The 25,880-nt window shown below is 32.8% G+C and overlaps 3 protein-coding genes and 1 non-coding gene across 4 annotated transcripts; 1 reads left to right on the top strand and 3 right to left on the bottom strand.

The window, feature by feature from the left end:
• The first annotated feature begins 1,657 nt into the window (after window positions 1-1,657).
• LOC108827959 (uncharacterized) lies at window positions 1,658-13,775 on the top strand. Its single transcript, XR_008942518.1, has 8 exons — window positions 1,658-1,820; window positions 1,926-2,029; window positions 2,211-2,301; window positions 2,561-2,694; window positions 2,825-3,517; window positions 9,698-9,869; window positions 10,077-10,182; window positions 13,642-13,775. It is a non-coding gene; the product is annotated as an uncharacterized LOC108827959 (transcript).
• On the bottom strand, window positions 10,550-11,565 carry LOC108825253 (uncharacterized). Its single transcript, XM_018598568.2, has 4 exons — window positions 11,375-11,565; window positions 11,162-11,285; window positions 10,858-11,073; window positions 10,550-10,760 (listed from the first exon to the last, which is right to left on the bottom strand). Exons 1-4 carry the CDS (start codon window positions 11,422-11,424, stop codon window positions 10,611-10,613), a joined length of 540 nt encoding a protein of 179 aa, XP_018454070.2. The 5' UTR covers window positions 11,425-11,565; the 3' UTR covers window positions 10,550-10,610.
• LOC130507886 (temperature-induced lipocalin-1-like) lies at window positions 13,543-14,462 on the bottom strand. The gene is made up of 3 exons (XM_057002598.1): window positions 14,364-14,462; window positions 13,859-14,251; window positions 13,543-13,769 (listed from the first exon to the last, which is right to left on the bottom strand). Exons 1-3 carry the CDS (start codon window positions 14,460-14,462, stop codon window positions 13,638-13,640), a joined length of 624 nt encoding a protein of 207 aa, XP_056858578.1. The 3' UTR covers window positions 13,543-13,637.
• Window positions 14,463-20,841: 6,379 nt separating this feature from the next.
• LOC108839800 (two-component response regulator ARR18) lies at window positions 20,842-23,768 on the bottom strand. Its single transcript, XM_018612574.2, has 5 exons — window positions 23,253-23,768; window positions 22,987-23,136; window positions 22,506-22,904; window positions 21,185-22,395; window positions 20,842-21,093 (listed from the first exon to the last, which is right to left on the bottom strand). The coding sequence occupies exons 1-5, from the start codon at window positions 23,389-23,391 to the stop codon at window positions 21,028-21,030; spliced, it is 1,965 nt and encodes a 654-aa protein (XP_018468076.2). The 5' UTR covers window positions 23,392-23,768; the 3' UTR covers window positions 20,842-21,027.
• Window positions 23,769-25,880: the final 2,112 nt, after the last annotated feature.

Below are 25,880 nucleotides of genomic sequence, written 5' to 3'. Positions count from 1 at the left end.
ATTTCAAATAACAGTAAATTTGATAATTTATAAGAAAATATTAATATAACTATTTAATTGATAAAATAATTATTTCATTTTTACATCACATATTTCACATACGGTCTATAACTTATAGATACAACAAATTTAACTATAACAAAATTCCTGTAAAAATACTACAATTATAGTTTTATAGTTGCAACCAATTCATCTATGGTTGAACTTTGCCGCTAAACTTTTAGAGTTACACTCAAACCATCATCACCATCGTCGGCAAAAAAATAATAAAACTCGAAAAATACGAAAGAAAATTATATAATCTTTAAATTTAGAGTTGAAATTACAAAAATTTGGATTAAACAAAATATATTATAAAGTTTTGCAGAAATGGAGGGTGGATCATAATTATCCCATCAAAATAGAAATATTTGGAAGCTTAAAAAGAATAAATTATTTATGGTGTTAACCAAGAACATTATTATTTTTTAACCAATTCATAATAATGTTTATGATATATTATTTGTTAACCAATTCATCTTTGAATTAACATGGTGTGATGATTGATCTTGGGTCCTTATGGGACCAACCATTACAGTAACACTCATTGCAAAGAAATAGCTGCCGTAGATGGTTTCTTTTACATGACAGCCACCACATTCAACAGAAATAAACCGAGGAGGCTTCTTAATGGGTAGGTTATATACTTATATGTCTGTTGGTGTGTATCCATGTTATGTGTATGTGAATCAAATGCTTCTTCCATCAAAGCACGAGAAGAAGCAATGGCGTACTACTTTTCTCTTTTCTTCAGTTTCAAACCCAAACATAATGGACAGGAAGAATCGTGTAGCTGTTTGGTTGTAGTGGTCAGAATGTGCCCCACCCAACCCTTGTTCGATAGTATGATCCCACTTCTTTCGTTTTCTTCTTGCATTTTCTAGTAAAATTTTTCTTTTCTGATTTACTAACCTAAAAAAATTCTTTTTATAACTGTATTATTTTATTTTTAATAAAGATGATTATTTTCATGAATATTTTGTGATGAAGAATTAATAAAGTAAATTTCTTAACACGAAAACAAAAACTAACAGGAATATTTTTTATAATGAAATTACTATTGCATAAATAATTCTATGATAGTAATTAAAATTAATATTTAAATTGTAAAAATTATTTCTCTTAAGTTTTACTAGATTTTGGACCCGCCCGTCCGGGGGGGGTGAATTTTTGAAAAATTGAATTTTGTGTATTTTGTTTTGTTTGTTTAGGGTATTATTAAACAGTACTATGTTTTACAACTTATAAATCTATATTATTTTGAATATTACATTGTGTGTATTTTTATTATATGATATAAAAAATTTGTATATTTTTTGTTAATACTATATCTAATTATGGGCCTTTTCCATAATAAAAGTTAAAGGACATGTAACCCAAAAATTGATTTTTCATGTGACATGAACTCCAAAATGGCCGAAATTATGATATTGGACCGTGATAATCAATTTGACAATGAAAAAATATGATATTGGACCGTGATATGATACATGTTTGAACCATGATGAAAAATCAAAGCCCAAAAGAAATTTATTCCTGGGAAAAAAACAGAAAGATGTACTTAATGTTTTTTTTTGTCGGTCAACTAACCCCTCTCTCTCCTCCTCTCTCGCTCGGATCTACTTTTGTTCTCTCTCTCTCTCTTTCATTCTATCTCTCTTATCTCTTCTCGATGTTCATCGGATTCTCATCAATCGAAGCAAAAACTGTTGAATCAAGAATCAAACCAAACAGTCATTCTTTTTACGTTCAATTGGTGGAATCAATCAAGTTGATTTAAGGTTAGTTACATATTTTTATGAGATTAACAAAATCGTTTCGAAGCCCTAACCATCAGTTTAATAGAAAAATCTTTTAATTTCAACAGTTTTGTCATTTGCATGCAGTAGATCTGCGCTTCAAGTTTCGTCTTATGCTTTAAAAAGTCAAAAACATGTCATTCAAAGAAGACATCAAACTGGAGCTCAAGATCTACAAGGAATGTTGAATGGTTTGTCCTTGATTCTGTATAAAACGTTTTTTTTCAATTTTAACATTTACCGTATGATTAGTGATTATCAAATTACCAGTTCGAAGTATGAATGTTTGTTCATTCTTCTTCTGCCGTTTAATGATGTTTCATTAGGCTGGTCAATCTGTATTAAGTGTGGAAAGTCTGATACTTGCATCAGGTACGGTTTTAACAGAAGCGAAGTCGGGAGTCATAAATGAGGAAGCTGGGAGTCATAACTGATGAAGTTTCAAAATTTTAAAAAATGAAAGGTATAATAACTTCTTCCTTTAGAGCAAGTTTCGCTTGATAAGTTTATTAGTCGCACCATCCTTAGCTCGGGTTTAATTGAGCAACACAATTTAAATGGATATCTGATATAGTTGGCAGTCTACTTGCTTAAAAAGGTTTGCTTTAGAGAATCCGGTTAAGGATGCTGCAGTTTTTCTGTTTTGCTATTATAAAATTTTGAAGTCTGAGTCACTTGTCTAGTACCTGTTTTGCTATTGGTCTGACATATATTAGTTTTAGAGACAGAGTACTCGTTGGGGAGTAACAGAGGGACATGAGACAGAAGCGACAAAACTTATAGATCAAGAGTTTCATGTTTCAACATAGTGATGAGGAAAGGGAAGACACGATAATCAGTTAGTTCTCAGTGCTCTGTAAGTCTTCAGAGCTGTATATGATTGTTGGAAAATTATTTTTTTCTTTTATCTTTTATACAATCATAATGTCATTCTCTAAATTTTTTTTAATATATTACATGATATTGGATGTTCTCCAATGATTTAGGGAATTCAACTGCATACGAAGACAGCAAAAAGGACTGGAAAACAGAGTACTCTCTGCGGAGTAAGAGAGGGACATGAGACAGAAGCTGAAAAGAAGAATACAACCTTCACATGACAGCAGACTTGTAAATGGTTAGTAATCACTTATATCTTTTTTGTTTTTTTTGAATTGAATAATCACTTATATCTCTTAATAATTTGATAGGTGTTTTGAATTTAAGATACTCGGTTAGTAGTTTATTTCTTGAGAAACACTGCCTTAAGTTAAAGTTTGATACCAATTGTACTTGCATTAGTTAAACTATGATAATAGTTTGATGTTACTTGCATTTGATGTTACTGATAGTCTTAGATATAAATAGTTTCTGTTATAAACTTTAGTAGAATTGGTAGGTTTGTCGAAAGATAAAGAATAACAATCTTAAAGGATAAAATTTTAGTCTAGATCCAACAAATGTTGATCATTGGAGAACTATTTTTAAATATTTTATACAATCATACTGTCATTCTCTAATTATTTTTTATATATTACATGATCTTGGATGTTCTCCAATGATTGAGGGAATTCAACTACATAAGAAGACAGCAAAAGGGACTGGGTTAAAGTTGACTGTCTGCGGAGTAACAGAAGGACATGAGAAAGAAGCTGCATAAGAAGAATAAGACCTTCACGTGACACCAGACTTAAAAAATGGTTAGTAATCACGTATCTACTCACACTAATTTGTTAGGTGTTTCGAATTTAAGATAGTCTAGAAATAGTTTATTTCCTGAGAAACACTGCGATATTAACAGTTTGATATTGATTTCGTACTTGCATTAGTTTTAGATATTGATAATAGTTTGATGTTACTTGCATTATATGTTACTTATAGTCTTAGATTAGAACCAATAAAAATAGTTTCTGTTATAAACTGTAGTAGAATAGGTAGGTTTGTCGAAAGATAAAGAATAACAATCTAGATCCAAATAATATTTTAGTTTAGAAAAACTTTCTGAACCAGCAAGCACACTTCCACCCGAGATAAAATGTCAACAACTGAAATCTGCAAAAAAACAAAAGAATAAATGCACTCAAAATTATTATTCTTTGATGAATCTTCAACAAAATCTGAATAACATAGATAAACTTTAAAAAAAAATTTACCTTATGAAGTCAACATTTAAAGGTTGGTGAATATTTGTTTGAAAACAACATTCGTAGTTTTTTTCTGAGGTTTGCCATCTTTGTCTAAAATCAAAATCTTCAAACCTTTTTTGGAAGTCACCCTAGAAACAGCAACATATAGCTGCCCATGTGAGAAGACTGGTCTAGGTAGGTAGAGACATACTTGAGAAAGCGATTGCCCTTGGCTTTTGTTGATTGTCATCGCAAATGCCAGAGCCAGAGGCAGTTGCCTCCTCCTCATTTTAAAAGGCAACCTGGTGTCTGATGGAGTTATCAACAATCTAGGAATATCAATAATTTTCCCAACGCTTTCTCCTGTAAGAATCCTTGCTCGAACCATAAAATCCATGAGCTCAGTGATCTGAAGTCTTGTCCCATTCATTAAACCATCAGTAGGCGCTATGTTTCTCAGTATCATAACAGGACAACCAACCTTTAGTCTAACACAATGGTTTGGTAAACCAGGCACCTTAATCGTGTTTAGAAAATCAGGAGAAAGAGCTTCGTCGTTTACAGAACTCGTATCAGAAGGACAAATGCTATCAGCACTTGTGTAAATTTTTTCCTCACCTGAAACAGAAAACATATATTAGGAGAGAAAGAAACAAACATAAAGTAGGCATCACTTTTAGTTCTTAATGGCGATAAAATTTTACCTTGTAGCTTATCCAACATATATTCATTAACTGTATGAACATCCTCATTAGTTGGACAAAGGATAGCTCTCTCTTGAAAGAATTTAGCCTCTTTGTTTTCATGCAATGAGCTTGAATCACCATATATAGCTGAGCTGATAGCTTCTATAGGATCATTGAAGTCAGTTATCAAAAATTCTTCGAGGATTTCAATCTCTGCAACACCATCATTAGGTTCATTAAGTGTACCATCACCAACTTTTAATATCCACTCCGAAAACTCCTTGAGCTCAGTTGCATCTTCAATTGACAATCCACCTTTGTGCAATCGCATATTTTGGGTGAGCTTAAGAACTTTGCAGTGGTTCCAAAGATAGGATGAGTTCAATGCAGCCAACACAATCTCAGCTCTACCAGCTCCATTAATAACAGGCAAGACTTGTCTAAAATCACCTCCAAAAACAATTACCTTTCCACCAAATGGTTGTGTGTCATGCTTCCCAAGAATATCAGATAATGTTCTATCCAAAGCCTCAAAACAATGTTTGCTCATCATTGGAGCTTCATCCCAGATAATCAGTGATGATGCTTTCACTAAATTAGATTGGTCTGTTCCATGTCTCATCGTACACCTAGAAAAATCGTCTGGACTGAGTGGAATACCAAATCTGGAATGAGATGTTCGACCGCCTTGCAACAACAAAGATGCGATGCCACTCGAAGCCACATTTAGAACAATCTCTCCTCTAGACCTGATAGATACAGAAAGTAATTTCCAAAGGAAAGTTTTACCAGTTCCACCAAAACCACTCACAAAAAACATTCCACCATCAGCTTTACTAACAGCTCCTAGAATCTGGTCATATATTTCCCTTTGCTCCAAAGTCATCTTTGGAATATCTCTTTCAAGATTTTCCAACAAAGAAGAACGACAGTAGCTCAGTTCGTCCACTGCCAAGACATTAGAATCACGACTACTTCTCTTTGGTAATTTAGGCATACTGTTAAATCTTGCCAATGAAGTACCACTGCGCCTCAGTAGTGATTCTATCTCTAATAAAGCAAACCTTTTCTTGTCATCATCACTCAGCTGTAGACCTTTAGGGAAAAAAATTCAAAATAAATAAAAGATATGATCACAAATCGAATATTGCACATCGTAAAATAAATTACTAACCTGGTCGATTGAAATATTTCCTCCTATAGTGTTCAATATCTTCAGACAATACCTCCCAAGTGCTTTTCCAGACTACCTCTGGGGAAGATAAAGTGTTACTCATAAGCATCATAACAAATACTTTACGTAGCTCACTTGCTGTACTGTCATAAGCTCTTCTCATTATATCATCAATGTACTCTTGGTCATCATCTAATAACCCACGGGCATAACATGCTTCCTTGTAGCTCGGATATAGAACACCTTCATAACTGGTCGGTCCTCGGACAACGTTCAACAGCACACGCAAGAAGTAAGCATCTTCCTGGTTACGTGGAGCATAATTAATCCTCCCTAGCTTAAAACCTCTCTTACGCCTCTTGAACTTCCTTTTACTTTTATCGTAAGTATAGAAGTTAGGAATCTGAGCAAATGTCAATGTTCTTGCAAAGGAGTCGATTTTGTTCAACTCAAACCAAGCTAGAAACATTGTATTCTCAATAAGCTTCCTGCTCACAACTGCTATCAGTTTATCTTTTCCTTTGTAAGTAATAAGTTGTTTTCCAGGGAGATGAAAACTAAGCTTCTCTACTGCAGTTGATCGATAGTGAATAGGGAATTTGAATATTCTCCGGTTTCCTTCACATGTAGAGACGTATCTGTTTGCCAAAAAAAAAGAAAGACAAAATAATTAGCAAAATTGCACGTCCAATATAACTTTCTTTCTAATTAAATCGTAACAGTTTAATACCTGCAATCAAAGAATTCTTTGAGTTCATCCCTTTTCTTGTCAAGCTTTTCCTTAGTAATCTCAACATCTCCTAGCTCATTTGCAACAATGTGTTCTGGTGGTTCAACGGCAACTGTAACCCGATCTTGACCTTTGTTAATGTACTTGAATAAGTACTTTATAGAGCCGGATTGGTTGCACCACTCCACGTTAATATGAGCTCTGTAAAGAAGAGATAATTTCCGGTTATAAGGAATAACATACCGATTGTCGCATTTCACCCCATTTTTCAGAACAAAGTTGTCGGACTGTTGACGCCTTCTGTAAATCGGAAATCCTTCTTTATTAATAAAGGTGTTCTCAACAAATGATTTAGGATAGGACTTAGAGCATCTCCCATTCTCCATACATGGTGAATACTTATTCGCTGCTCCACAAGGACCATGAATCATCATGTCCTTAATGACCTCGTAAAGCTCAGGTTCTTCCTTCTTATTAGGAATCTCTGCAGAAATTATGCTGTCAATGTCATCTGTTGTAGTAGGCTTAGTCTTTTTCATGAATAAGAGAATGTGAGCATGTGGTAAACCACGCTTCTGGAACTCAATAGTGTACATAGCTGTTTCAATCAATAAAAAAAATAATTAAAACATCATTAGTTCAAAGAAATATAGATCTAGTAAAAACACATGCAAAACGCCTTGAACTTACATGAAGATGTTTCTCCCAAAATATTCTTCTTGGTTAAAGTATCCATCAATGAATCAAGCTTCATCTTGAAAATCCTACAGACAATATCTGATCTATCTTCTGCCTTTAGCTTCCTCGCTTTAACATATCTAGTGATCTCCTGCCATTTTGGATTACATGTAAAAGTGATGAAATAGTCTGGAAATCCAAAATGCTTACAAATCGCCATAGCATCCAAGTACATGTTCTTCATATATCTAGGACTCCCCACGTAAGAAGCTGGTAGGGTAAACTCCGATCCTTGGTCATTCATATCAACCTTGCCTGCATTCTCAGACTCTTTAATGGAGTCGTAACTGTCAGGTCGCAAAGATGGCTGGTTCTGCCGTAGATATCTGAGGCGGTTAGACTCAATGGTTGTGAAGGCATCGACCACAAACTGCTGAAACAATCTTCTAGAATGTAGAAGGGAATGAGACTCATTCTTACATTCATGCAGGCGAAAAGCAAAGTATTGCCGCATACTTATGTTAGGCTTCTTCTGTTTTTTGGTAATTTTGGTTGCTCCCTTCTTAATACCGAGTCTGAATCCATCCTCACCATAGGTAAACAATAGAGGATATTGAAGTGCAAGGTAGGAAGCATGAATCTCACTTATTCTCAGCAGTTTCCCTGACTTTTGTTGTAGAACAATATCCCGTCTGTCCATATCAAGACTAAAATCTCCAGGAATAAGGGCAGCAACTTCTGCAGCCGTGGGGGTGTTATATGTCCTTCCATCCTTAACCCTCTCACTAACAATCCTCATATGAAAAGAATCTTCAGGATTAGTGTTAAAACGATCTCTTGCTGATCTATACTGCTTGACATATGGATTAACTTCATTTAACATCTTCATCAAAACATCAATAATATCATTCCTGAGATTATCTTTTTTCTTGACCTCGATGTTCTGCTTTCCAGAGCTGAAAAAGGTTAAACAAAGATATTATTTAGGTCCCTAGATTAGTTTTGAAAGTAAAACCATATTGTTAAATATTAATACCTTAAACATTTAGCTCTGTTTTCTACTTCATTCTCTGTGTCAACTATGTATAGCTGCCCAAACTTCGCTTCTCTTCCATCTGGTGGAGTTAAATTGCCTATTAAGTGGTAGTTTTCTCCTTGTAATTGGAACATATCAGGTCCTCTACCCTTTTTCAACCCCCTCACTACTGTTCCACCAAGAGAAGTGAATGAAAAAACCATATTATAAGGTCTTATATGTTTCTGGAAATGTCTGCTTCGTGGATCATCCCCTTCTAAAAGCTTCTTTAGTACTGCTGGTGGTTCCTTCAGTAAAGGCAACTGCACTTGTCCTTGCATACAACATAATGAAAAGGTTGGACTCTTTGCAGTTCGACGCTTATTTAGCTGTTCTCCATACCACATGATAGCACCACAATGAGAACAATTATAGTCAGGATCACCCTCATCTATATAATCTGCAAGTAACATAGATTTTCAGTGTCACAAAACTATGAATAATAATATAAAAATAGTAAAGTACTTGTGGAGTCTTGATAAATCAGTTCTGATGCTTTACCAGTGTCTTTCAAATTGATCTTAGTAGGTTTAGGTAATTTCCCAACACGACCATAATCTGTTGTAACATTGCGTAGCACAATATTTCCTTCTGAATCTATTGAATCATCAAAGTCGGATTCATCATCTTCTGTATCAGTGTTCTATGGCGAACTACATTCAAAAACCTGTTGGTGATCTGTATCAATAATCCCTGCGAAATGAAGATTTACAAAAATTTATAATGGTATAAATTTATAAAATCTAATTCCACATGTCTAAAATAAAAAGAGAAACGGTACCTCCAAACAAATCATTTCCAACAATCTCATCTTCTTCGCCCATGCTATGAGTTGATGCATCAAATGCACTCTTTGATGGTGAATGTGAGTTTGTTTTACGCAAATGGACTATATTAATTATGTCTTTAAGTACAGAACGTGATTTTCCGCGTGGAGGAAGCGCCTTAGATTTGATAGATTTTAAGCTCTTCTGATGTAAATCCTCTGTAAAAAGAAAACATTAAGAATGCACCCAATAAGAAATGAACAAACTTACGAAATTAATATGCTCTGTGTGTAAATTTTACTTGCTAATGAGGTTAAACAACTGGTCGGCATTGGTGTGTCTTCTACCTGGTCTTTCCACGAATCCAAACCTGCAAAGATTTACACATTGAACACATTTTTATAATAAGTAGGTTGACTTAACATTTTATATAAACAGATTTATTTGTCATGAGAAATACTTACCAAGGACACATCTTCTTTTGTTTCTAGGAGTTTGTGGTGAAAGCATACTTATTTGTTGATATGGTGAAGTTGTATTGAGTGGAACTTTGTGGTTTTCAATTGTTTCAAACAGTCTGTAATATATAGAACTGAGTGGAACATCCTTAAACTCAATGTTATTCTGTATACTGTAATCCACAGGAAAGTCGCGCTGCAATTCTCTGATCGGTGTTGTGGAGATGGTGGGAGTGCCAACGCTTATTCCCTCGTCAACTTTTTTCCGTTTAGACATCTTAGACAATGATGCAGAAGAAAACGTTGAGCAATAAGCAGAAGAAGGAGATATGTGGCGAAAATAAATTACTTCTCTCATGTAATCTCTAATCTTTTTATTTAGGGAAAACATTTATTGAGGAAAAATATATGGTTACCTTAAATGTAGTGAAATGGTTGTGCTTATTGCTGAAATCTAGGTTTTAGTGATACAGTTTCCACTATTTATCGATATAATTTATTGATTCATACCTTATTTGAAAACTAATACAATTTTTTCTCATTTTTATATTTTACGCTTAATAAGCAAACACAAAAATTATTATAATCAAAGAGATGGATGAGAAGGTTGTCTTAAGGACCAGTCTACGACAAACACCTGCAATATATTCGGCTACTTTTAATCAACACGGGTATGTATTCTTTTTCATAACGGGTATTTTAAGCTAGATTGAATTAAGTGCCTGGTTTAGACGATTAGGATGTTTCCATGGTTAGTTAGGTGTGTTGGCGTATACTGGGAATTAGGATGTTAAGTTATACTACGTTTATTCAAATATATGTCTGCTAGCAATGGAAACAAACCAAAGTTGCAACCCCTTAAAAATACACAAATTATCTTAAACATGAGAAAAAATTCTATAGAAAATAAGACAGAAACAAACCAAAGTTGCAATACATCAAACTATTAAATGTAGGTCTTATTATGAAAATAAAAACCAATAGAAAGCAATGGAGAAAAAAAACAAAGTAACAAAATCAAATCAAAGTAGCAAAAACATCAAAAACTAAAACAATAACTCATCATAAAAGGGAAGGAACTGAATAGAATATCATCTAATTAATCTGATTTATGCTTTTCCTCCTTGATCAATTTAGTGCACATTTTCTTTGAGGATGATGTTATGTCGGGTAGATCATCCTTCTCGTCCTTGCGCTTCGAAAAGGGAGTTTTAGGATCTTCTGATGAGTTTGTATCCAACAGCATGCACTAAAATGATGAAATAAAGATTTATTTCAGTCTATAAAAGAAAAGACTTAGTAATATTGTAATAGTAAATAAAAACCCCAGTTTCTAATAAACTTACAGGAGCAGATGACATGGTAGAAGAAGTTGTTCCTATATCAGAAATAGCCTCGGAGACAGTTTCAATACTTAACACTTTATCTCCAGAACAAACCTCTAAGACAATATAGTTTCCTGATCCATTTGTGACGTTATCAGAAGTTATAGATAGCCCAAAACAGAATGATTTCCCCACCAAATCTTGAATAGGCGCAGGAAGTATCTCTGGATCTTCAATCTAGGTGTCAAAGTCGATCCACAAAATTGTTTGTGTCACAAAAATGAATAATCATCAAACGACACAGAACAAACATCATTATACTAACCTCTGCATAAGAACCATCCCACAAGTCCTCAGCTTTATGTCCAATGATGGACTTTGCAACAGATCCTAGTAACATTACATTGCAAGTGTCTGTGTCATCTTTAACTACCAGATGTAGTTTGAATCTAGTAGACAACACCAAAAACGTTTGTAAAAATAAGTATGATGTCCAAACTTTAAATTGTAAGTAAAAAAAAAAATGGAAACAACTTACTTTGGTAACACGTTAGTGATATTGGCATTACAAAGTTCACAATGAAACATTGGTTTATCACCTCTTCTCAGATTTTCATAATCAATCTTGGGTAGTTTATTGGCACGTTTCTGATGGCGGTTACAGCCAAAATAAAACCATGTCCAGTCAGTGTCGATTGCTTCAACACTGCATATGATTTTACAAATCTCCACCTGCATATATATTATTAAAGCTCATCTTAAAAAAAACCATGGTCATCTAAACCATTAAACACATAACCTCGGAACAATTTAGTGTAACCTGATTTGCGGAAAGAACTTCAGAAATCGGTTTCACCTCAGCATCATTCCAATCATATTTTATGCGTTTACCATCCTTTTTTTCCATTATCAGGCAGGGCAAGCTGTAGTTGCTCATCTGACAGCCTAGAAAAGAAAATTTATTTAATCATCAATCCATTAAGGACATATTTTTTTTAAAAAGTACAAATATAGCAAAGTAGACCACCTTTCTGACAACTCTAAAACTTCTGGAAGAGTTGGATTGAGGTACAGAAGTGATGCACCAAATGCATTAGTAATTTGAACCTCTCCTATAACAGAGGACGTTTATTTAAAATCATATAGGGGAAAATCAATGTAAAAATATGAAGAACCAAGTGAAATACCTCTAAAGAAATTGATTTTAGCAAACCTAATCAAAGCAACAATAGATCGATCTTGGTATTCATCGCGAAAAGCTTCAATTTGCTCAGCATAAATACCCCATAGACAACACACAAGACTGTTTCCTCTGTTAAATTTAGAAACTTAATTAGGGACAAAATAGTTAAGTAAACTTGCACAAAGAGAGGTTATAAGATCAAACTGTGTGTCCATTAAGCGAAATTGAACCCTCTTTCTGTCTTCTCCTTGTGCTCTGACGGTTAGAACATCACCAAGGTCATGAATTTTCCCCATCACATCTGTTAAAAAATTAAATAGGTCAGTGTGTAGATGATAATAGTCAAAATAATACGAAATATTAAGGATGATAAGATAATAGCTGCAAAACACAGTACCTATGAGGAAGGATAGCTCTTTAGGGTCATTTCCAATTTGAGAATAATCGGAAAGATTAAGAAAAATACGATCATCAGATAAATCAGAACCTCTAACAACAGTCTCATCTGAGATATTCATCTTGTATGGATGGTGTGTTGTTTTATTCTGGCCACCAGCTGTTGTCATATGAACTTTTTCAATAACCACTCATTTTCCTATAGGTATGTTACGTTGAACACGGGACATGAGTGTCTTTTTGCAAGTTGCTTGGATTTTGTTTCCCTAACAAATGAACAAAGTTATATTAGTATATTGGTAAAGGATAAAACTCTTTAAAATATAAGTCTAAAAAGGTCGAGTAAGATAGTTTACCCATTCATCTGCTAAAACCAATTCAAAAGTATCTGAATAAGGTGTGATGGATCTCCATGAATGAAGGCATTTAACTTGGACTCGCCAGTTATCTTTAAACGGCCTGAGTTTCGTGAGAGGAACAAAAGTAGTCATGATAGACATTTTTGGGAGGTTTCAGCTTTGAACGATATTGTTTGTAGGTGTAGGGGAAGATGTATATATAGTTAGCGATGAGAAAGTAGAGTTAACGCGAGAAAATTTTATAAAGATATTTTTAGTTGTGATGTTATCATTAAAACCGAATATACATATATAATTATCTTCCTAAAAATGATTATTTTATTAACTATTCACGACTCTTTAGTAACGTAGGTTATTAATAGTTAGATATTATGCTTGATTAGCAAGATTAGAATGTAGACTGCGGTAACTAATGGATGCAAAAATGATAATGTGAATAGCGAGAATATAGGAAGATAATTTTGTTAAGGATAGTAATAAATAATTAGTTATGATTTTGAAATCCCAAAAATATATGGTGATGAGATCATATCGTTGGTAACAGCTCGTTGGTAATAAATGATTAGCACTTAGTACGCAAGTCACAAAAGAAACGACACAGTTTTTGGTTAGTGTGGGTGTCGAAATTAAATAAAACGACATAGTTTAAGGCAGTGGCATTGTTTAGTAATTATTGTGGAAAAGTCTAGGGTATTTCATTTTTGTACTTCAGTTTTAATGGTTTAGATTCATTCTGAAAAATTAATGACTGATGTCTTGTAAAAAATATAGTTTTAGTTTAATTTTATTAAATTATATTTAATATAACATAATATATAATTTATATATTGTGCCACATATTAAATTATTTTCTGGGTCCGCCCCTAGTTGGACTCTGGTGGTGTGTCACTCTGAGGGGTTTTGTGAAGCTTGCTAACATCGTACCCTTCCTCCACTGCCTTCTCCACCAGCGCCTTGTATGTCTCTTCCTCTACATGCGCTGTCCTGCTCAGTATCTAGACCACATATCCCACATAGTCAGTCAATATCAATCCTTAGCTTTTTCTATCATTCATCATAAAGAGAAAAACACAACAAGACATACCCAGAGATAACTCCTTGTAGCCTGGCCGATGACGGCGTGCTGGTACTCAGGATCAATATACAACACCCAGTAATCTCCAGTGACAGGAATGATAGGGAGGAAAGGAGGGACATAAAACTTAACTTTGAACTTAGCCTCGTCGCTCTTAGGATCAGTCTTGTAGGCCGAGCCTTCAATGAAAGCTCTCTTGCCACCGTTCCACACCTCGTTCAAGACGTGCACCGTGCCGTCAGGGTTGAGGCTGTAGGTGGCGCGAGTGTCCACACCGTTCTTGGGCTGAAAAATGGAAGGGAAAGAAGCAATCTCATACCAGCGGCCCATGTATCTCTCCAAGTCGAGATTTTTCACCACTTCCATCTCTTTCTTTTCGGTCGTCATCTTTCTTTTATTATTCTGTAAGTTTCAGATATTTTATTGTAGTATGTAGGATAAGAAAGAGGGATTCTGTTTACTTTTATATAGGAAAAACAGAAAAAGACGACAAAGTAGATTTATGACAGTGTACCTGATTATCTTGACGATTATCTGGGACTGCTGAGACTAAACTGAACAACAAGACAACGACACATGAGAGGAGACAAAAGGAAGATGCTCGTTTCACCATCTTTTTTAGGCCTGAGCGTTCGGGTACCCGTTGGCGTTCGGATCGGGTTTTTCGGATTTTCAGATTTTCGGGTTTACGCTCCTAGGTCCCATAGTAAAATTTCATTAGTGCGGGTCGGGTTCGGATAATAACACTTCGGGTTCGGTTAAAAATTATATTGCATTCTAAAACCCATAAAGTAACCATATATCATTCGGGTTCGGGTTATATCGGTTCGGTTCGGATATAACCAAATTAAAAAAAACAAAAACTTAAAGAAAAACATAAAGAAAAACAACTAAATTAATAAAAATTAATCTATCATACATAAAATTGCTAAAATAACAATAAAATGTTAAATCAAGTATGAAAACAAACAGTATTTGTAAACAATATACATTATATTATAGAGAATAGACTTGTTATTCCAATGAACAAATTATAAATTACTTATTTATAACTAATTGTATACTTAAAACATTTTTAATATTGTTAATATTTATTATTATATATCATATTACCACAAATATTAAATTTAATAACTAAAATACTTATATATATATTTCAAAATATTTATATTAATTATTAGTTTCGAGTTTTTCGGGTAACCCGTTCGGGTTCGGTTAATAACACTTCGGGTTCGGATATTTTTTATACCACCTTACAAGACCCGTTCGGATATTTTTACATTTCGGGTCGGATAACGGGTCGGGTTTTTCGGTTCGGATTCGGTTCGGATTTCGGGTTTCGGATTTTATGCCCAGGCCTAATCTTTTTCTTATGCAAAGAATTATATGTTACTATCTAGTTTTTCAATTTTAATGGAGATTAACATAAAATGATGTATGAGTGAGTAGTATATTTTATACCTAAACCGTGTGAAGAAACAAATCCTAATAATGAACGTATTACCAGATATTTTATGATATTTTTCCCAAATGACATCATTGTATATTGACCAAAAAGATTCTGGAATGTTAATTTAAGGAAACACTAGATTTTGACCCGTCCTTAAAAGGGCGGGTATATTTTTTGTCTTATATTTTTAAGAAATTTAGTTTTATAATATGTGTTTTTTTGTAATCATAATGTTTTTTTCTAAATTATTAGTAAGATATTTTGATAATTGTATTAAATTTATGATGTTGTATAACTATACACTTATGTCATAACTATTTCACACATTAATTCTTTTAGTGGGATATATATGTGGTTTTTTGATGAATTAGATATAAGCAGAATGTAGACCCACAGTTAAACCGATAAATATGGCCGTAAAATATATATTTAGTAGATGTTTTTTTATTAGTATCTAAAAAATTATCGTTATCTGAAAAATATATATATTATGTTATCCAAAAATATTTTACTTTGTAACATAAACAGAACTTGTACTCTGTTCATATTCTCCAAGTTCTCATATTTTTTTCAATAACCGGTTTTGTTTGTTTCTGCTTTCCATATCAGATGATCATGAATCGTGTGTAGGATCAAAAACCAATAAAACCAACTGGTTTACCCAGGAAGAAAAGTAACCGGCAGAAAAGTAATATAAAACATGGTTAGATGCTGTTATATTAAAATCAGTTTATAAAAAAAATTATTAGATACAATATTATACCAACTGGTCATACTTGTGTTTTAATAGAATAGATATTTGTATCCAAAAAACCCGATTCGAAATCGACTCGAAAATCAAGTCTTATACTCTATTAAATATGACCTATATACTCGAGTGGTTCTTAATAATTGGACTAATCATTTATCAATTGGTCACGCTTGTCTATTTTCAGTGACTATTTAATTTTTTTAATCATTTATAATTTTGATTTGAAAATCTCTATTTAAAAAGTTTATATCATAGTGCTTGAGTAAAAAATGTAAATAATTTATTTTAGTTGTTTTTGTATGTGGTTGTCCCAAAAAAATCTGAAAAGAATTGACATAATCTGCAATTTAAAATGTGCCTTTAAATATATAATTTCTTGAAAATAATTTATGAATATTGATTATTCAAAAATATATTTGAATAAATTATATTTTAGTTACAATACATGAACTGTTGGACCCGAAAGCTATAGTTGTATTTCTATTATGATATTATACATACAGACTTGTATTATTTTGTAGGTGTTGTTCTATATAGTAAAGTGATATCGGGTATGAAGAAAAAACAATGGTGCTAATAGTGAAAATGTTCGCTGTCAATGATTTTATCGTGAATAATTTTAGATGTAGTTATAATATATGTTTTAATGGAACAGTTTATGATCGTATTTTTTCTTTGCTCATATATAATAGAATAGATGTGAATTTAGTTTAGTATAAATGAGAATAATTTATGAAAGTCAATATTGAAAAAAAAACAGAGTAATGGGGCCTAGAATTTAGGAAGTAAGAAAGGGAAGTTATAAAAAAGGAGAAGAGTAGTATATGTGAAGTGAAGTGGAAGTTATAATAATACCTCAAAGTCACGTAATAGTATATGTGACTAATGGCAATTAGTTAGTAAAGCATAAAAAATTTAATTGGATACAACATTTTATCAACTGATCATGGGGAAAACGGCCATTTCATACCCAACATATCGCGATATGTTCAATTCATACCCGACTTATATGGATGTGCTAAAACATACCTGAATTTATATGATCGTGTCAAAACATACCTAACTTATAATTTTTTAGCAAAATCATACACCAGTCGCCACATCACTTGCCATATCATCTATTTTTGTTCGTGTGGATGTAACGTCAGCTAATTTTGCTGACGAATATGCCATATGTATAATTTTAAAGAAAAAACTAAATAATTTTGTTATAAAAATATTTTTTTTTTTAAATGTAAAATTTATAATTTTAATATTTAGTAAAATTAACAAAAGTTATTTAATTAGTTAAATTTTAATCTTATATAAAAGATATATTTCCGATCCTATCAAAAATAATTTTTATAAGAGTTATTTATGTATTGTAATGATTCAAATGCAATGTTAGTGTTGAGGACGTGTTACTCTTGATTAATGGTTTTGTTAATCTATTTTTAAATGTAAATATCCATGATTAATAAAATGTAAGAAGTTTATTTTTACACTTGATTAATAAAACGTAACATAATTTATTTTTACGCTTTATTAATCATTGGTATGTTATTACATTTAAAAAATTAGATTAAATATAAATAACATACTCATGATTAATAAAGCGTAATATGATTCATTTTTATGTTTTATTAATTATGGATATATTATTTATATTTAAAAATTTAGATTAACACAACCATGATTAATCAAGAGTAACATGTCTGTAACACTAGCATTAGATTTGAATCATTGAAATAAATATATAACTCTTATAAAGACGATTTTTATATGATCAAAATATTTACGAATATATCTTTTATATAAGATTAAAATTTAATTAAATTATTTTTGTTAATTTTACTAAATAATAAAAAATTATAAAATTTTACATTTTCTAAAAGTTATTTTTATAAGAAAATTATTTAGTTTTAAAATTTTTTTATACACATGACATATTCGTCAGCAAAATTAGCTGACATTGTATCCACACGAACAAAAGTAGATGACATGGCAGCTGATGTGGCGACTGGTGTATGATTTTGTCGAAAAATTATAAATTGAGTATGTTTTGGCACGATCATATAAGTTCAGGTATGTTTTGGCACGACCATATAAGTCGGGTATGAATTGAACATATTACAATATGTTGGGTATGAAATGGCCGTTTTCCCACTGATCATGCTGGAGAATTAATAGAATAGATATCAATAATAAATGGAAAGAGAGGATGCCACGTGGGAAGCGTGTAGGGCAGATGTTTCTAGTAGCGTCTATGAGCTATACAACGCGAAGAAACGAGCAGGACACGAATGTCTTGTTTCTTTTTCTTTGTTCTGTGTGGGAGGTAGAAGAATACAATACAATGGGCAAAGCCGAACATTCACTCTTTGATTTGACTTTCTTTTGCCATTTTAACGCCCCAACGAAAATGTGGATATCTCTTCTAGGGCTGTTCAGTACGGTAAAACCGAACCGTACCGAACCGACATAGACAATGTCGTTTGGATTTGGTATATACCATACAAACCGAATGGATGTAATTTTCTAAAAATCGTAGGATTATGATATGGTTTAGTATATAACCGATAAAACCGAATAAAACCGATAAAAATAGAAACATGTAAATATGTATATATTTTATAACGACATATGAAAATCATAAATTAATTTGTTTGCTAATAACTATTACCATATTTTTACAGTAATAAAGAAGTCATGATTTGTAAAACATTGCAACCGATGCTTCTTATTTTTTTTAGTTTTTTTCTTTATTTTTTGTTTTATTTTAGCATTGACTAAATTGAAATAAAGATTATAAATTTGATGCACAACAATTAGTAGAAATTATTCACAACTTTTTTAATCTATAAATGAACAGAGATTCGTGTTCAATCGAAGAAACATGAATTTGATGAATGTTAAATATGGAAGAATAGAAAAAAAATTCTTTAGTGCTTCGTGCTTCTTTTTTGTTTTTAGCTTTTTACTTTTATTCAAAATTTTGAACTTTGATTTTAATTCTAAACTTGATTATTTTATTAGATGGTATAAGCATTTTTTCTTTTATTTAAACATATAATATTTTTTAATAAATGACTGTGTTGGTATAAAACCGAATAAACCGAAAACCGACAGTATATAAATCGAACCGAAACGAAGTAAATATGGATTTAGATTGGTAGTTGTATTTTACTAACCAAAATACCAAAAAACCGAAAAAACGAACCGAAACCAAACTGATATCCGGATTGAACACCCATAATCTCTTCTAATACAATTAAACATTTTTAAGAAATCATAAATATTTAATTGTGTTAAAGTTAAAGTTCATTGTTGTTTTGGAAAGAAATCAGAAGGAAATTAGACATTTTTCATAATAGTGCAATTAACTAGATTGTAACATTACACAAAAAATCATAAATATTTAGTTGTGTTAAAATTAAAGTTTATTGTAGTGTTTTGGAAATAAATCAGAAGGAATTAGTTGTCTTGATTGTAAATTGATCAACTGAATGTCTTTATAGGTAAGATATATTAACACTATTTTAAAATACTGATTTCCTTGCATATTAAGAAAAATATATATTTTATTTCCAACTAATTCAACTAGACTTTTTTAGTAGACATCGTAGGTTAATGGTTCAGTTTTATCTCTTTATTTTAGCTTTATTTATTTTTAAATCACTAAATTTTATCAATCATATTGTACTTTTATTTTTAAAAACTAAAACCTACATAAAATTTCTATAATTTTTTTACCAATCATGTTTTAACTTTATTTTGAAAGATATAGCAAAAAAACTAAAGTAATTTTTTATTATGTATTTTAAGTAAAAAACCTAAATCTTTTTTACAGGCTATACAATCCGTAAAATAAAAAAATTATCTATAATATCAAATAAATTAGATAATGATAATTAAAAATATCTACAAATATTTAATTTAATTTATTTTTGAGTGTTTTAAAATTATCAAAATATTTTAAATAACATAAATGTTATTTACATATCACATTTCAAATAACAATAAATTTGATCATTTATAAGAAAATATTAATATAACAATTTAATTGATAAAATAATTATTTCATTTTTACATCACATATTTCACATACGGTCTATAACTTATAGATACAACAAATTTAACTATAACAAAAATTCCTGTAAAAATACTACAATTATAGTTTTATAGTTGCAACCAATTCATCTATGGTTGAACTTTGCCGCTAAACTTTTAGAGTTACAGTCAAACCATCATCACCATCGTCGGCAAAAAATAATAAAACTCGAAAAATACGAAAGAAAAATTATATAATCTTTAAATTTAGAGTTGAAATTACAAAAATTTGGATTAAACAAAATATATTATAAAGTTTTGCAGAAATCGAGGGTGGATCATAATTATCCCATCAAAATAGAAATATTTGGAAGCTTAAAAAGAATAAATTATTTATGGTGTTAACCAAGAACATTATTATTTTTAACCAATTCATAATAATGTTTATGATATATTATTTGTTAACCAATTCATCTTTGAATTAACATGGTGTGATGATTGATCTTGGGTCCTTATGGGACCAACCATTACAGTAAGACTCATTGCAAAGAAATAGCTGCCGTAGATGGTTTCTTTTACATGACAGCCACCACATTCAACAGAAATAAACCGAGGAGGCTTCTTAATAGGTAGGTTATATACTTATATGTCTGTTGGTGTGTATCCATGTTATGTGTATGTGAATCAAATGCTTCTTCCATCAAAGCACGAGAAGAAGCAATGGCGTACTACTTTTCTTTTTTCTTCAGTTTCAAACCCAAACAACATAAAAGTTGTAGAATTAAAATATCCAATAAAGAAAAGAGAGTACCAAATTTGTTGGTACAGTGTGTCAGGTGATCTCTATTGATAATCAGATAAAACAATGTGGAGAACAAAAAAAAACAAAAAAATTTAAAAAGCAATGACAACAATGAATGGTGCAACCGGTAGAGAAGGCCATGAGAACTAAGGAGGAGGAAACGAATCAAGTCCAAACCTAGCAGCCACTGACACCATTCCGTTATTCTCGTCCTGCAACAAAACAAAACACAACAACCAACTTTCATTTTCTACCTTACAGTCCAATCACACCAAACAAACGTAATTTTTGTTTTAACTTTACCTGTTTCAACATCTCATTCATTATATCATCGAATACATGGTTGTCAACAAGATCATTCTCTAGCTTCGCCGACCTCATCTCAGGATCCATCATCGCAAGGTTTCCCACACACTCTCGACTGTTGAGAGTCGTTGCACTGTCCTCTACTGGACTCATCATCAGTGATGAATCATCCAAACCTTTGCTTCTGGTCGCATTGTGATCCCTGAAAACCATGTTGTTGTCCGCCGCTTGCAAGGGATAGTCAACGTTACCGAATGAGTTGTTGTTGTTCATCATGGTGCAGTTCTGTTCCTCCCATTTTTGATTATTCATGTTGTGCATGAAGTCACCAAGAAACGGAGGCTCACACTGCATTACTCCAGCATGATTATCTGCGGACACCAAAGATGTGTTATAATCTCCCAGACCGGTCACTCCACATGTCATCTGATCCTGACCAAAAGCATGGTTCAGCGGCAAAGAGTGTGATGGGAATCTAGTTGTTCTCAGATTCCCTTGCCAGCTAGGAAAACTAGATAAGCCGTTGACGCCGGTGTTTAGGGAGGCAGAGTTGGACAGAGCTGCTCCATCAAGGCAAGACTGGTTCCCATCAGATGCACCATGCAGATTGTGAGTAAAGTTCTCTTGCATCATCAGATTGTTGGTTGAAGCAGCACTAGGCAAAGAGGAGCTAGAGCTGCCAAATGTCATCCGAGAATCAAGGAAGCTAGTGCCGCCGATTCCTCGGTCCCCTATCCCTTTAAAATCTCCCATGTATGGAGAGCACTTGCTTCTAGGAAACTGGAGGGGCTCTAGAGGAGACTGAGATCTTGCCAGCAGAGGACTGTGATATGTTCCGAACGGATTAGCCGAGCTGCTTGAGTTCTGGTGATGCCCCCCCTGTTGGATGAAGCCGGGGGAGGAGTTTGATCCTTGGAGGTTAAGCGATGAATACACGGAGGGATGAAATTTGGAGAGACTGGAGCGGGCTAAGAGGGAGGAGGTTGAGAGATGTCTTGTGGAAGAATAATCTCTGAGTCCTCCTTCAAGCTGAGCCATGTGATAGTAAGATGAATCTCTGTTCCCAAATGCATCATGAGACATGTTCTGCTGCTGACCTTCGTCTAACTTTTTCAAGTAGAGTCTGTACTTCTGCAAATGGCTGGCTACGTTTTCCCTAGTTAGACCTTCTATGTTCATGTAATCAAGTATCTTTTTGGGCACAGCTTCTGTTAATTGAGACCAGGAGAGAAAAAACAAATATTACTACGGCCATATTACTACTATGCATCAAAACATCACATACACACAAGGAAACGTGAAAGAGAGGTTTACTCACTGTCGAGGCCCAATTGCTGAACGGCATGGACGAACTTCTGGTGGAGCTCTTGTGACCAAACAACACGAGGCTTCTTCCGGTTGGATGACTCGTCTCCGTCTTGTTCGCTCCCATCACCATCTTCCTCTTCTCTGTCACTGTCGTCGTCTCCGTTGTCACCGCTGTCTTCTTGGACATTCTCTTTACGTTTCCTGCTGCCGCTCGGGGCGGATTCGGAAGAGGGGAGGAGGTGGCGAGAAGGGCCGCCGATGATTTTTTTGTAAGTGCCGATGTTCTTCTTCACAACGTGTTGCCATATGTTCCGAAGCTCCTTGAGGCTAACAGGCTTGACGAGGTAATCACACGCGCCGTGGATAATCCCTTTCATAACAGTGTCGTAGTCACTATGCGCTGACAACACTAAGAACACCAAAAACAAAACAAAAGGATTTAGAGAAAGGCTATAAGCTGAGATGAAAAGGAATGAAAAGAGAGACCGTACTGATGACAGGAAGGTCCATTTCGAGACCAATCTCGAGTAACTTAAAGCCGTCTGTATCAGGCATCTCTACATCGCTTATCACCAGATCAAACATATTGCTCTTCTCTCTCAGCATTTCCAAAGCTTTCTTTGACTCCATCGTCTTCGTCACTGACAAAAATCAAATCAAATCAAATCAACCAAACATCTCACTATGATGCGATCATGCCCGTACGCAAAAACAGACAAAAAGAAAAAAAAAGACAGAAGCAAAGAGTCAGAAGTACCATGATACTTGCATCGAAGCAGCAACTCCTCGAGTTTCCGAAGGCAGGTTGGATTGTCATCCACGGCGAGGACCCTCATTCCCACCGGAAACTGATCAGTCCTCCCCTCTTCATTGCTCATAGACTCCATATTTTCCATAGTTTTTCTCGTCCCTACAGGAAGTAAGTAGATAGACACTTCGAATCTGGTTTTTATCTTTGTGTGTGACAACCTGTAAGTGTTTGTACAAGGAGGAGAGAGACCAAAGTCCAAGGAGGCAGGCCAAAAAGAGAGAGTGATTGTGCCTTTAATCCGGTCCTTAATTTTCTACATAAATTTACATATTCCCTTCTGTTTTTCGCTCTTTCTTTCCATTAACAGGGACATGGAGAGTCACATGCCTCTCTTTCTTTCCTTATTGTTGGTTGAATCTTTCCCTTAGCTGTACACAAAAGACAACTATTCGTAAAAATGTCCCCATTTATTTTTTTTTGTTTCCCTTTTTTCAAATATCTAACGTTCAAAGCTAGCGTTTCTCATCTTTTCCTGGCTTTCCTTAAATGTTTTCATTTCCTATTCTGATAGACACGCTTTCCTTTTCACATATATACAAAGTTATGATGACCTTGTCCAAAAATTGAGAATTTGACTAAGGCAGAAAGACTGACCTGATTCATACCACCATCCAGTCACTTTGACCTGGCATTTACATTCTTAGCCATTCTTCTGCCCTTTTCTTTATCAGTTATACTAATCCAAAATCTAATCTCACAGATTGTTCCATCTTTTCTTTTATTAAAACGGAAACATTGTGTTGGACTCGACTTTTTTTTTGTGTAAATTTTTAAATTAAATACATCTTTTTATTATAAAGCTAAACCCATCCGAAATAACTAAAACTCCTTCCCTTTTACGATAAAATGGTTTAGTTACTAGTTACTACCTTATACACGATTAATACTCTCTCCTTTCTACTATCGATGATTTAGTAAATATTTGGTCCAAAAAGCGTATATTGTTTGAATACTGGATTATATCTTTTATTTTTTTCAAAAATTAACACTCATTTATGTTTTACCAGTCCACCTTCTTTTTTTCGTGCGGATTATTGGGTTTGCTTGCTTAACTGCAGATTTATGCATGTCTGGTATGAAAATAAATAAAAATAAAGATAGATATATAATCATTTTAATAACATAAATGTGTAAACCAAAATTTAAAAATATTAATTAATACCAATTAATATTTTTATCCAAAAATCAAATCCATATTTTCAAACATGGGTCAAATCTTTTTTATTAAAACAAAACCATTTTGTTGGACTCAATTTTTTTTGTAAAATTTTAAATTAAATACACAATTTTTCTATAAAGTTAAACCCATTCAAAAATAATTAAAACTCCCTCCCTTATACTATTGATTGTTTAGTAACTACTTACTACCTTATACTAGATTAATACTCTCTTCCTTCTACTATCGATGGTTTAGTAAATATCTGGTCGAAAAACGTATATCGTTTAAATACTGGACTATATCCTCTATTTTTCAAAAAACAATTATAATGAAACAGCTACAATCGAAAGGATAGTTGAATGATGAGACCATTTTTGCAATGAATGTTTGACATAACTGAAAAAATCTTATATTCCCTTCTTACTTACTTTCACATGTGCACTAGGCTCCACTGATGCTTCAAGGCTTACTGCTGGGGAAGCTCCCAATTTTATGTCACAGTAATCATCATACACATGCGAGAATCAATTAAAACATGACCGAACAATATTTCAAGGAAATTTAAAGAAGACCACCACCGTCATACTAAATGAACTGTAGTGGTCTTCTTCACCATTCACCAGCTCATTCCATCTAATCTTTATAACAGAATAAAAGGCAACATCATATATCAGCATGAGTATCGTTAGCATTCATATATGCATACACTGATTTACAATAAAATCTAATAAAATTTCATAGTTATAAACATCAAAATACTGAAAATATTTGATTAAAACAAAACCGAAACCAAACCAAAAACAGAATATATACTAGAATATCCAATATACAGATATTCCTAAAATGTTAACTATATTTAATTTTAAAATTATAATTTTTCTTAAAATGCAACTTATAAACATAACTACCCAAAAATTGATTACCTTATTACTTTATATCAATATATTTAAAATTATTCTAATTTGTCAATAGAACTGAATCACTTAAGTACTTTTTACCTGAATTTTTTATTTTATTTGATCCATAAAATATAAAAGGTGATTTTACCTAAATTATTAAAATGATCAGAAATACGTAACTGGACTTAAAATTTTATCGGGTTCATAGTATTATTATTTGAACCAAACTGAAAACCAAAGCAAAACCAGATCCAGATTCATAAACCTAACATGAGCTGCTTTCACCAGATTTTGTTCAATAGTAACAGCCTGAGAAAAACTAGAACCGAAAATCGAACACTCAAACTTAAACATATTAGTAAAACAAACAAACAGATTAATACATTTGTAAACAAAAATTAATTCTGCGTTTTTAAAGCGTGTGTCAAAATATAGTAAGAGATTAAAACAGAAACCAATTTAAAATCGCAAACTTGAACCATGCAATATCATGTATATATATATATATATGTATAT

Source organism: Raphanus sativus, chromosome 2, assembly GCF_000801105.2.
Source record: "Raphanus sativus cultivar WK10039 chromosome 2, ASM80110v3, whole genome shotgun sequence".
NCBI classification, from domain to species: domain Eukaryota; kingdom Viridiplantae; phylum Streptophyta; class Magnoliopsida; order Brassicales; family Brassicaceae; genus Raphanus; species Raphanus sativus.
This window is presented reverse-complemented; position numbering and strand designations above follow the sequence as displayed.

What these genes read in the sequence shown, in the direction of transcription:
- LOC130507886 (XM_057002598.1), bottom strand. Translation starts at nt 14,462, where the DNA reads ATGGTGAAACGAGCATCTTCCTTTTGTCTCCTCTCATGTGTCGTTGTC. An exon ending in ATAATCGTCAAGATAATCAG is followed by an intron (nt 14,252 to 14,363) that starts GTACACTGTCAT and finishes TGAAACTTACAG; the next exon opens with AATAATAAAAGAAAGATGAC. An exon ending in CTACAAGGAGTTATCTCTGG is followed by an intron (nt 13,770 to 13,858) that starts GTATGTCTTGTT and finishes TATGTGGTCTAG; the next exon opens with ATACTGAGCAGGACAGCGCA.
- LOC108839800 (XM_018612574.2), bottom strand. Translation starts at nt 23,391, where the DNA reads ATGGAAAATATGGAGTCTATGAGCAATGAAGAGGGGAGGACTGATCAG. An exon ending in AATGGACCTTCCTGTCATCA is followed by an intron (nt 22,905 to 22,986) that starts GTACGGTCTCTC and finishes TGGTGTTCTTAG; the next exon opens with TGTTGTCAGCGCATAGTGAC. An exon ending in TGAATGAGATGTTGAAACAG is followed by an intron (nt 21,094 to 21,184) that starts GTAAAGTTAAAA and finishes GTTTTGTTGCAG; the next exon opens with GACGAGAATAACGGAATGGT.
- LOC108825253 (XM_018598568.2), bottom strand. Translation starts at nt 11,424, where the DNA reads ATGTTTCATTGTGAACTTTGTAATGCCAATATCACTAACGTGTTACCA. An exon ending in ATCACTAACGTGTTACCAAA is followed by an intron (nt 11,286 to 11,374) that starts GTAAGTTGTTTC and finishes GTTGTCTACTAG; the next exon opens with ATTCAAACTACATCTGGTAG. An exon ending in GGGATGGTTCTTATGCAGAG is followed by an intron (nt 11,074 to 11,161) that starts GTTAGTATAATG and finishes TTTGACACCTAG; the next exon opens with ATTGAAGATCCAGAGATACT.